The sequence below is a fragment of the Rhagoletis zephyria genome, unplaced genomic scaffold, assembly GCF_001687245.7.
Source record: "Rhagoletis zephyria isolate East Lansing unplaced genomic scaffold, Rhagoletis_zephyria_1.1 Rzeph_scaffold_03454, whole genome shotgun sequence".
In the NCBI taxonomy this organism is placed as follows: domain Eukaryota; kingdom Metazoa; phylum Arthropoda; class Insecta; order Diptera; family Tephritidae; genus Rhagoletis; species Rhagoletis zephyria.
The window spans coordinates 19251-31571 of record NW_016160537.1 but is presented as its reverse complement, the minus strand read 5'-3'; the positions used below and the strand labels follow the sequence as shown (position 1 = coordinate 31571).

General features: G+C 34.3%; 1 protein-coding gene across 1 annotated transcript in view; it reads left to right on the top strand.

The window, feature by feature from the left end:
- The window catches only part of LOC108369002 (calcium-binding mitochondrial carrier protein SCaMC-2-like), a gene marked incomplete at its 5' end in the record, with an annotated part of 11240 nt that extends 3612 nt beyond the window's left edge, over nucleotides 1–7628 (top strand). The window contains one exon of the mRNA XM_017623966.1: nucleotides 7392–7628. Coding sequence (XP_017479455.1) covers nucleotides 7392–7606 — 215 coding nt within the window. The remainder of the gene's footprint in view (nucleotides 1–7391) is intronic.
- Between the last annotated feature and the right edge of the window lie 4693 nt (nucleotides 7629–12321).

Genomic DNA, 12321 nt, shown 5'->3' with positions numbered 1-12321 from the left:
TATTATTAATTATTAGTTTAATATTTATTACCCACAAAAGACCTACAGCACGATGCCGCTATTGCGCTTGACTAACAGCACTTCAGCAAAAAAAGGCTACGCTTGACATGTAATACTCTCAAATACTCGTTTATTTGAAGGTAAAAATGCGAAACAGAGAGCATAGGAAAGAAAATAAGAGATACTCCGTTACACCAATGGTAATGAGCATTCCATTCGCCAAATATTATACTCCCGCTCATTCGCATTCTCTTGCTGATATCGTTTGCAAACCTTGTACATGTTTTGAGAGTAAAGAGAACGACCGAAAAAGCAAATGCATTCTCGCAGCTGTATAGTGCTATGTTTGCTACAAATTAGCATCAATTTAACCTCATCATGGTGAAATTATACTAGGTGTAGTAATAAGAGCGATATGAAAGATTTGACCCTATGTTATTTGAAAATTATCCTTTAAAAGTTTGTATAAGATAGCCGCATGCCTGGAAAATAAAGCGAGCAAGCTGTTTTTATTACTTCACCTGCTTATAATTTCATCATGGAAATGCATTAGCATAAATACATTCATATGTATGTACGTACACTAATTTTAAGGATTACTTCAATATTACCTTCAAAGAATTTTAGCTACATTTGCATCTTTTATGCACATATACATAAACATATACAGAAAAGAATACCTCATAGAGGAAACCACGTCATTATGATTCCGAAAATCCTAAAATGAGTCCCCGAATGTTTAATAGACTCCATAGACGGTGCGTCTGACTAGCGAGTCATTTGTGTACGTGTTGACTCGCTTCGACTACACACAGTTGAATCATTCAGAGTCATGACGGGAGTCATGTTGGTGTAACTACCACATATTTATTTTCACAAACACACCCAAACCGACTCACGAGTCAGACGCACGGTGTATGCCGCCTATAAAAGGATGTGATTCGAAAATTACTCTAAAGCGAAGCGCACATTGGCGCGATTCTGTCGTTGCGAATCCGCAAGCCCAAAAATTACAACAATGCTACCCATACATTTTAATGCGCTAGCGCACACTTGCACGATTCCGTCGCTGCGAATTTTTCGAACATTCAATGTTCTTCTGCAAGCCGCGTTTCGAACGCGTCAAAGAAGAAGAAGAAAGGTGTCACAGCAATAAAGACAAAGAAAAAAAAACGTGTAATGTACAAAAACTAATAAAAACGTTCGTATCTAATAATAGTATTTTGTACGATTTGGGCACGCCGAGTGCGAAAATACACGAAATAAAGGGAAAATTGAGTGAATTGTACATCGGAAATCGACGCGAAAAAATCGCTCAAGTGTGCGCACGTTTGCGGATTCGAAGTTAACAGCCGAATTCGCAACGTATTCGCAACGATAGAATCGCGCCAATGTGCGCTTCGCTTAAAAGTGAAAGTACTTACCATCCATTGTGACGCCGTCACCGTCACCATCACCGTCAAAGATGCATATGCGTCAAGTTACGCACTATCCGTTTGACGTCGCGTCCGAAAAACCGTAAGCTGGTGATTTTTGCAAAATTTGTGTTTTATTAACCGACTTCCAAAAAAGGAGGAGGTTATGAGTTCGTCGGAATATTTTAAATCTTTTTTTTATGTATGTTACGGCATAACTAACTTTGACGTGGTCAACCGATTGCAATAATTCTTTTTGCATCGGAAAGGTAGTGTCTCAGAAGTGGTCCCATACTAATCTAGTTTAGATCCGATAATTTGATCATGATATATATATATATATTTTTTTTTAGTCGGTTTTTTTGCTAAAAACTACTTGTACTTTGGCAGTTCTTCTATAAGGCTTTCCTCCGTCATTTTTTAATTTCGTTTTTCCATAAATCTAAAAACTTTCACAAACTGAAAAAAATCATGTTCAAACATGTAAACAAAACATGGAATAATTGTCACTTGACGCAAATGCATAAGCAAAGTTGAAAGTTGAGCTAATTTGTGCGTCACCGACTCCATCAGCTTTGTACAGGTAACTTACTTCATACAAATAAACCGATTAAATTTTTTTGACAACTGCCGGCGACGGTGACGGCGACGCCATGTGGACGTTATGTACTTTCACTTTAATTCTTTCCTTTAACACTTCTTTGTAATACTGAATTAGCCTGCATATACAAGTCTTTTCAGACCGTTTGAAACAGGGTTTTCATGGACATGAGGGTGGAAGGGACGAGTAGTTTACCTCAGCAATTTCATACTGAAAAAATTGCGGCATGATTCGGTCACATAGAAAAATGCGATTTGCAGACGTCAAACTTAACTAACACAGCTACATATATACCTTTCATGTACACTTTACGCAAAACTTCTAACACAGAATTGTACTGAAAATCTGTAGTGAATTGCCGATTCTGAGTTAACTATGCACTCTGAATTTAGGCCTTACACTTTTTTCATTAGCCTCTAATACACCCGCATTTACAAAATGATTTTGTTTTTGTGGTATGGCATTAATGAGTAGTTTGACTATTGGTACTGAGGACTTTGTGATGACAACATTGAGGGGAAAGTACTAAATTTTTCCCATGGTCTGAACAAAACTGAATACTTTGATAAACACTTTTGTGATTATTGATAATGATAGTATGAGTATTCATATGATACTCAGCTGTCTTGAAGGGTGGCTTCAGATCTTTTCAGAGTAGTGAGTTTAGGCGCAATATGTTACTCATACAACATGTGGTCCCAGAAAATGTATATACATACATATGAACAAATTCTAGCGTTACGGATAATTCTTTTAATTTTTTGTCGGGGCAAAAGTATACATACGGGTGTTTCCTGCGTTACAGACGTTCCGTTTGGAGACACTTTTTTCATTATAAAAATCATGATACAAAAAAGAAGGTAGTTTCATTTAATGACATTCGTTGTCGTTGTTCACCATATGACTTTTAATAAAATTATGATATTTTTTTTAAGCAGATTTTATTCAATGGACTTGAAAATTATGGCGGCTACATAATTTCGAAAATGGGGTGAACGACTAGCTTTCAGAACGCATGAGGAAAGTGTATACTTACATATTGTCGTTTAAAGTATAAAACCGCGTATCGTCGTTGTGCAAAACCGCCTAACTGACATCTTTTGCCAAAAATTGGATTTGTTCACACAAGCTCTTGGCTAAAGCCTTATCCATTCGTCCTGAAATGCGATTTATTTGTAAAAAAGAGAACCATTTTTAAATATGAGTGTTTTTACTCTTTAGAAAGTAATTTATGCAACCTCACATACGCGGTTATGCATTTTAAATTAAAAATTTGTGAAAGTTAATGGCGATACGCTAATCACAGAACCAAATTGTTTTCAAAATCTGATGAGAAATTTAAAATTAAATTTGAACCAAAATATAAAAAGGTTTTATTTGCGAAGAATAGAGTTTAGAATTCGATTGTTAAATCGCAAGAATGCGAAAACGAAAAAATAACAAAATAATGCGCGATGTTTTTATTATAAAATAAAATGAACAATTACGATGAAGTCTTCTTTAATAGTTTGTACTTTATATTGTTTTAATAAAAATAGTGCGAGCTACGTAAGTAAAAAAATACCAAGCACTGATAATGGTTTTTGATTTGAAATATTATTACATTGGTATAAATGTGCGAAAGAAAATTCTCCGATTTATTGCCTTAATATTATCAAAGTGGCAAGGCAATTTATTGAAACCAAAATGTATTCAATAAAGTGTGATTGATTATGACATTGCTCTCATAAGAAACAAGCTATAATGTCAAATTGAAATGAATGGTTAACCCATTTGCAAATATTTTCTTTTCAAATTTGAATTTGTTAAAAAAAAAATTACACAAAAATTTTTTAAACAACAAATTTTCTTAATAAACCTGAAATTGTTAAGAGATAAACCGCCGAGGAGAGCAAGTAAGCACATTTAAAGTTTGGTAATAAGTAAATACGTTCGACTTTGCTTAAATATTTAATGTAAGGAAACCAAGATGAAACGGAGCAAAACTTTTGAACGGAGCGCCGTATGCAACAGAAGTCAGGACACGAAAATAGTGCGATGTTTTAAACCACCTAGATGCGAGTTAAGACGGCAGCGATGTGGTGTTGTACTACGTGATTCATCTCGCGTTTGTGAAAACCACTTCAAGGAAAGTGAATTCATTTGTTGTCCGTCTGAGTTAAGCACTTTCAAACGAGCTCGTTTATACCCAAACTATTTCGCATGAAAAAAATTTAATTTCAAAATTGTTAGAGTTAAGCTCTCATATAAAATTGGAAAAAAATGTAAAATCCTACTTTTATATATATAATAATATATATTCCAGGTAATGTAAGTAAAACAAAACTATAATCGAAATAAAAGCCTAGAGCATCAGTGCTGACAAGATACATGCAAAACTAATGGTTAATTCGTTTGTTTATCCTTTTTGACATAATAGTACCTTAAAAGAGAGCCGCACTGAATTGTCAATCACACCTTGTTTAATACACCTTGGATAAGACATTCAAAGCATAANGAACCAAATTGTTTTCAAAATCTGATGAGAAATTTAAAATTAAATTTGAACCAAAATATAAAAAGGTTTTATTTGCGAAGAATAGAGTTTAGAATTCGATTGTTAAATCGCAAGAATGCGAAAACGAAAAAATAACAAAATAATGCGCGATGTTTTTATTATAAAATAAAATGAACAATTACGATGAAGTCTTCTTTAATAGTTTGTACTTTATATTGTTTTAATAAAAATAGTGCGAGCTACGTAAGTAAAAAAATACCAAGCACTGATAATGGTTTTTGATTTCAAATATTATTACATTGGTATAAATGTGCGAAAGAAAATTCTCCGATTTATTGCCTTAATATTATCAAAGTGGCAAGGCAATTTATTGAAACCAAAATGTATTCAATAAAGTGTGATTGATTATGACATTGCTCTCATAAGAAACAAGCTATAATGTCAAATTGAAATGAATGGTTAACCCATTTGCAAATATTTTCTTTTCAAATTTGAATTTGTTAAAAAAAAAATTACACAAAAATTTTTTAAACAACAAATTTTCTTAATAAACCTGAAATTGTTAAGAGATAAACCGCCGAGGAGAGCAAGTAAGCACATTTAAAGTTTGGTAATAAGTAAATACGTTCGACTTTGCTTAAATATTTAATGTAAGGAAACCAAGATGAAACGGAGCAAAACTTTTGAACGGAGCGCCGTATGCAACAGAAGTCAGGACACGAAAATAGTGCGATGTTTTAAACCACCTAGATGCGAGTTAAGACGGCAGCGATGTGGTGTTGTACTACGTGATTCATCTCGCGTTTGTGAAAACCACTTCAAGGAAAGTGAATTCATTTGTTGTCCGTCTGAGTTAAGCACTTTCAAACGAGCTCGTTTATACCCAAACTATTTCGCATGAAAAAAATTTAATTTCAAAATTGTTAGAGTTAAGCTCTCATATAAAATTGGAAAAAAATGTAAAATCCTACTTTTATATATATAATAATATATATTCCAGGTAATGTAAGTAAAACAAAACTATAATCGAAATAAAAGCCTAGAGCATCAGTGCTGACAAGATACATGCAAAACTAATGGTTAATTCGTTTGTTTATCCTTTTTGACATAATAGTACCTTAAAAGAGAGCCGCACTGAATTGTCAATCACACCTTGTTTAATACACCTTGGATAAGACATTCAAAGCATAACGAAATATAGAAAATAAAAGAAAAACAAGTTGAAGTTTAAAGGTTTGGTTCTCATGAGAGCAACGAAAATATCTCTTGAAAATTACCTTATTCGGAAAAATGATATACAGATCCATAATCTTGGACACAATATTAATTTCGCCATTTGTTGTGTCATAACAAAACTTGAGATTGGCCATACAATGTTATTAATAAATTGGTTACTTTTGTACAATTCAGAATTTATGACACCAAAATAGTCCGAAATGAGCCAGCCTGGTTGACTGGTCTCAGAATCATATTAATGACGAAATAAGAACTACTTTTAGGCTCTTAAATTCTGAGCACTCAAAAAATTTTTTAAAGGAAGTGAATGCACAAACTAGCAAGGTATTTGTAAGCGCTCCTGTTTTATATATATGTAAAAGGCATGTGTCAATTTCAACCAAAAAATTGTCACGTTGGTTGGCAGTCGGTGCTGCTCTAAAAGTGTTCAACGCTGGTCACAATGCTGGTATCAGAGGAAGAGGAAGGCCTTTTCTGCGTTGGAACGAGCAGGTGGAGAAGGACTTGGCAGAAATGACTGGCGTGCTGTTTTGGACTCGGCCAAATCGCTTGGGCGGTTACAGCGCCAATAAAGAAGAAGAGTTGGCACTGGATTCATCATAGAGAAGCGTTTTCATTCAGATTAGGTACAAATTTTGAACAAGTTCTCAATCGCCCATTATGGGACCAAACAGTGTTAGCAATGTCAGATAAAGAACTGAAATCGTTCTCAGTTTGAGTCTAAAAAAACTTGACTTTTGGAAAATGACTCGTTCTATTAAAAGACATGTCAGCTTAATAAATTTAATGAGATTTGAATCTTTTCGATCATATCATGGTGCATGTAAGGTATAAATCCGCCATGCGATTATATTATTCCATGATAAAAAAAATTGAAGAGAGTTTCACTTCAAACTTTTTTACGGATGCAAGCATTTTTGAACTTTTATAGTTTGTTAATACTATAAGCGGCATTGTCACATTGTTAGTTATAAATATAAATTATTGTCAGCTCTTCTTATTGGTCTTTAGTCTTTTGCGAGGATCCTAGTATCTGATAATACAATTTTTTTACGGATACAAGCATTTTTATGACATACGACAGAATGTGACAAAAATGTGTTCTAAAGTAAACCTTGACCTGCAAACGTGTAATAAGGTTTTATATGTTTTTTTAATTAGAGCTTTTTTATCGGTATATGTAGGACGATCTAAAATTTAAAAAAATTAAATTAAGCGCACTCTCACTAACATTTGGAATATTTAGTTTCTAATTTATTTATATTTATTAAGTTAAATTCAATTTTAACAACGTTTAACGGATTCAATAGTTATTATTATATTAATAGAAGCAGGTATTTTAACGGTCTTAAGTCTAAAATATATGTACATATGTACATGCATGCATATATCGAGGGTTTATATTCAATACCTTATATATGCACTTTTCACAAAAATTAGATTCTATTAAATTGCAGTCAAAATTAAAATCAGTGATAATAGCTAAGTCCCAGATGGGTTCTAATATCACAAAGCAGTTTTTGTGAAAATAGCAGTTAAAGGGTATTGACTATAAGCCCGCGATATATATATATATATCGTATATATATATTTTTTAATTCTTATCTATGTTCCATAACGTCACTTTATTTTTTGTTTACAGTCGTACTGAGAGATGTACCACGTGTTGGTTTCACACGAAGGCCTGCGAATAGAAAGAACTCAATTCAATTATTTCGAAATATTATTAAAAACGAAGGTTTGCCTGGATTATACCGTGGATTAGTTTTAAATCTTATCAAAGTAGTGCCTGCAGTTTGTATTAGTTATATGGTTTACGAATATTCGATTCGTACTTTAGGCGTAACCATGAGTTAATAAATACATACATAGAGCTTTTGAAACCGTATTCATTTGTTCAAATTAATTTTCTAATACAAAAAATACTCAAGTATAATTATTTTTAAGTAAACAAATTGCAGATATTATGGGGCAAATGGCCTCTGAGGTCAACTCTTCGCGCGATATCTTCGCCGGAATTAGTAGTAGGCTTGAAAAAGCTGTCGGACTAAACTATGTTTCTACCTGTTTTTATTGTACCATGACTATGAGAATGTTGTAAAAGTAAATAAATTCTCAAATATTGAAGGAAAATGTACGCAGGTACGCTTTGCATTGTGCTTGGCCGAAATACTAGTCTGAAAATAATCCGTTGAATACCACTTATGCTTCAAAAGTAGTCGGATAATTTCCCCGCCTAGGAATGTTTGTAACGAATTTTACGGGGTAAAAATCCCGAGCACAAAGTACAAGGTTATGGAAAAATATTCTAGAAATGTGGGATGTTGCAACTGAGTATTTATGTGCTGCGTTCACAAAAGATCGAAAAATATATGCTAATTAAAGATGCTGTTTCGCTAGTGTTCGTCCGATACCACCATGTATATTCGATGCTACTCAAAGTATCGCTAGGAAATACTCGATTCTACTTGTACTCGAAAGTACTTACACAATAAATTTTAATTCAATACCCATTTACAATATAAAGACATACAGTGGAGAAAGGCTTATGAAGAGCTGAAAATGCCCTTTCATATCCTTCTATTTGGAAATGGGGTTAGTTGGAAGTGCTGAAATAGGAGATGTTATGTGATGAGAAAGCTCATTGTATATTTGTGTTTGATTTTTCGGTTTCAAAACCATCTATAGACGACGCTTCCGCAAATTATAGGCTGCCCCCACATCCACCTCTAATCCGATACGCTTTTTGTTCTCCACTTTCCTTAGCCCTAGCGAAATCGAGTGGTTCACATCTTGAATCTTTTTTTTTCAAAAACTACAACACAGATCTATTTTCAGTTGATTTAGCAAACAAGTAAATACTTGCACTTTGTACTCGATACCCATGAATTACTTGTACACGCGTATCGAAGTACAAAAAATACTCGGTACTTGGTAGAGGTACTCGAGTATTAACTTCTAAGTACTGGTATCGGAACATCACTAAATCTAGCTTTTGTGGAGAAAATTGGCAAAATTATTTTTTGTCCCGGGTTCGGCTGCCATAAATATGGTCACCGTAAAAGTCCCGTGTATTTTGTTATTGCTTTTTGGTACATAAGGATGTCAAAACGAAAGGGTATAGGAGATAATTTCCTAATAAAGTTGCGCCACTCCCTGCAAGAAGCCTGACCTATGATTATCGGTTAAATTAGTGGGAAAACTGACTAAAACTTTTCGTCCGTTTAAAAAGTGACCACTTCTCCGGGCGTGTGATAGTGCATCCCTTTCTTGTACACACATGGGCGCATTTGCCTTACAGTATGTTCACTCGCTCACACATGTCATCTAGTTGGTTATGTACAAGTGAGTTTACCAAACCAAACCAAACCAAATTAAAAAATACAATTCGATTTAGTTTATGTGTTTGTTTTATTTGTAAAAATATATTGCCGAATATGAACTTAATTTCACAAGCTTTTTCAGACCTACTGAGCTCAGACAATTCTTCTCATTTTTAATCGGGGTCTGAATTTTCGTCGCTAAAAACAAATGCCTCAGCGCCGTTTGGTCTAAGTCGGCCTAAGCACACTGGCCCCCCATTTTTTCTTCTTTATCAACATAGCGCTAAAAAAGGTTTTTTGCTAGTTTTGTAATATACAAATAGTATGTTCCAATAGCAGTCCGGTTTACAGGATTTAGTCAGAACTTACAGGAAGTCGTTCCTATTGAAATAAAACCTGTAAGTGGGAACACGTTTGAGAGAGTAACTGAGCAACTGATCCTAGTCAGAAGTTTAGTCTGTTCCTTTGAACTTCGGACTAAAACCTGTGGAACTGTCAAACTACAATTTTACTCTCTCAAATGAGAGTAAAAGGAGAACAGATGCAGAAGTGCATAGGAACGCAAAAAGCACTATTTCCTGTAAAAACGTCAGTCGGTTTGTTTACACTTCTGACTAGGATTCAGTTGCTCAGTTACTCTCTCAAACGTGTTCCCACTTACAGGTTTTATTTCAATAGGAACGACTTCCTGTAAGTTCTGACTAAATCCTGTAAACCGGCCTGCTATTGGAACAGACTAATTAGTTGTGTTTAATGAAACCGAAAAAAGTGCAGAGCAGCTCCAGTTAGAGCAGAATAGAGCAGCTGTCAAAAAAACCATAGAGCCAGTTACAGCAACTCAAATCATAAATCTCATGAAACACTTTTCAGGCGGAAATGCTCAATACACTTCCCTGCAAAAATCGTTGGACCATGTAGTCTATTGTGGTAAATTGGAGTACTTACAAAAGTGTTCCTCTGTCATGACCAACTCGTGTCTCTGCGCCAGCTTATTGTTTGTTATCCGATCACTGCTCGTGTTTTAACGAAATGTGATTGAAGTTGAGCATTTGAAAGCACATTTGCATGTCTGGCTGTAGCTGAACGTGTAGAGATGCTCGCTGTTAGTTCTTAGCTCCCAGCATGTTCGGGTTCGAATGCCGTCAGAGGCAACATGTAATTTTTAATTTTTGTCTTGGTTTTTATTAATTTCGAAAAAGCATTTGAAAAGTGAAGAACAAAAGCGTGCACAAACGAAAACATATAACAACAATGCCATTGTTAATATGTTGGAGTAGTTTTGTGCTACTCTGATGTAATGCAGAGATGGAGTATATGGTCTTGCCCTAGGACATCGCAATGTTAATAGGACCATATTTTTTATATGAATTGTGGTTAATTTTGGAGCACTCCTTGGTCCTTAGGGAGTACTCTTTACATGTATGCATAGAGTAGTCGCAATTTTTGCAGGGTTGATTGCTCGACACATTATTGCCAACTTCTGAGATTCAAAAAGCACCAAAATTGGGAAAAGAGCGTTTTACCGTACTAAAAGCACTAATTTTTATTTATACGAAAGGATACTTTTTTCATAACAGTTTGTATTTAACAAAAGTAAAAAAAAAAATAAAATAATATTTATAAGTATAAATCAATACACAAAACGTTTTCTCATGCTAACGAAGTAATACCGAAGTAGGTACTGCAGATTAAAACTGGCATATTTAGAGAAAGAAAAATCTAATCGCAACAAACGAAAAAATGAATGCAGATTCTTTTAAATTCAGTGCTGCTACAGCTTTAAATATTTCAAATTATTTCGTGTTTTAACTATCTATGAGAAATTTGAGTTCAGAAGAAGAGCACTAAAAAAGGCACTCGGCACTAAACAATTTTTTTTTTTGCGTTTTAATTTTCAAAAAGCACTCAATCTAGTGCTAAAATCACGAAGTTGGCAACTATGGCTAGACAGTTCAATTCGTCACTTGTAAATTGTGTGTGTGTGTTTTCTTGCTCGAAGTTACTCCATCGAAAAAGCTGGTGCAGAAAATCCTCATGAAACACAATTTTGTGAGATATCTTAACCTGGCGTAACCTAAAGCAGCTCATTAAGCACAACTATTATATGTACATGTTTTATTCTTTATTTGTCAACCAACTTTATAAAAGTTTGGTTGCATAGATGAATTACATTTAAAAATAAAATAACCAGAAAGACCAGCAGTATATCAAAATAAATATACACTTGGGGTGTTCACAGTTCGTTCCAAATTGTGTCTGAAAATGTAGACGTCTACATTTTGAGACATCTTTAGCATCAAACTGTGAGCACCCCTTTCTAGCAGTGGTCGCAAAATCGTCTCAAAACTTTGCTGGTGTTGCCAGACATTTCTTCTTTGCGTGCTTTTTTATATGTCGCCTTTCGATTTTGTTTCTGAAAAATTGTAATTATTTAACTTAATTACCAATTCCTAATATTTGTTATTTCTTTTCGTTGATTTGTTTCTTTTCATCAGAAATTGCGCTCAAATTAAATGCAAATACAGAAAACGTGCCCAATAAATAAAAAAAATGCGATTAGTATTGCCATAATGCAACCCTGCTGCGAGGTTGCAAAATGTAGACGCGTAAAAAACATATCTTTGAGTGTGACAAAATGTAGACGGCGTCGTTTTCCAATTTTGTATGGGAAACAACAACACCATAGATTTTACGGTTAGAAAACGTCTTAAAATGTAGACGTCTACATTTTGAGACGCTATTTGGAACGAACTGTGAACACCCCAACTATTTGGAACGAACTGTGAACACCCCAACTTTTTTGTTTGAAAATAAGGAGAGGTGCTTATGCGCGGGAAATTTTACGAAATTTCGGGCATAATCGGAGAATTTCACTGTCGAAATCGGGGAATTCTCAAAAATAAGCTGGCTAGCCTGGCCCATGTTGAAAAAATATGGAAAACAGTGTTGCCGCATATTCTTTTAGTGGTAGCCAAATTCCTTTAAAAAAGGGCCACAAAAGAGCTAAAAAAAGTCATTGTGGCTAAAAATGGTAGCTAAAATTTTTTACTTACAATAAGTAATGGTATAGAAAAACAATGAACTCTGGAAAAAAAGCAAAGATTTTCTCCAACCAAAAACCTTTTTGTATAAAAGGGGAAATATACGACACCAGCTTGCTCGGCTCCATCAATTGTTGATTGTACCATCATTTGTCAAACATTGTTTTTTTTTTTTAATTCACAACTACNTATGGTATAGAAAAACAAT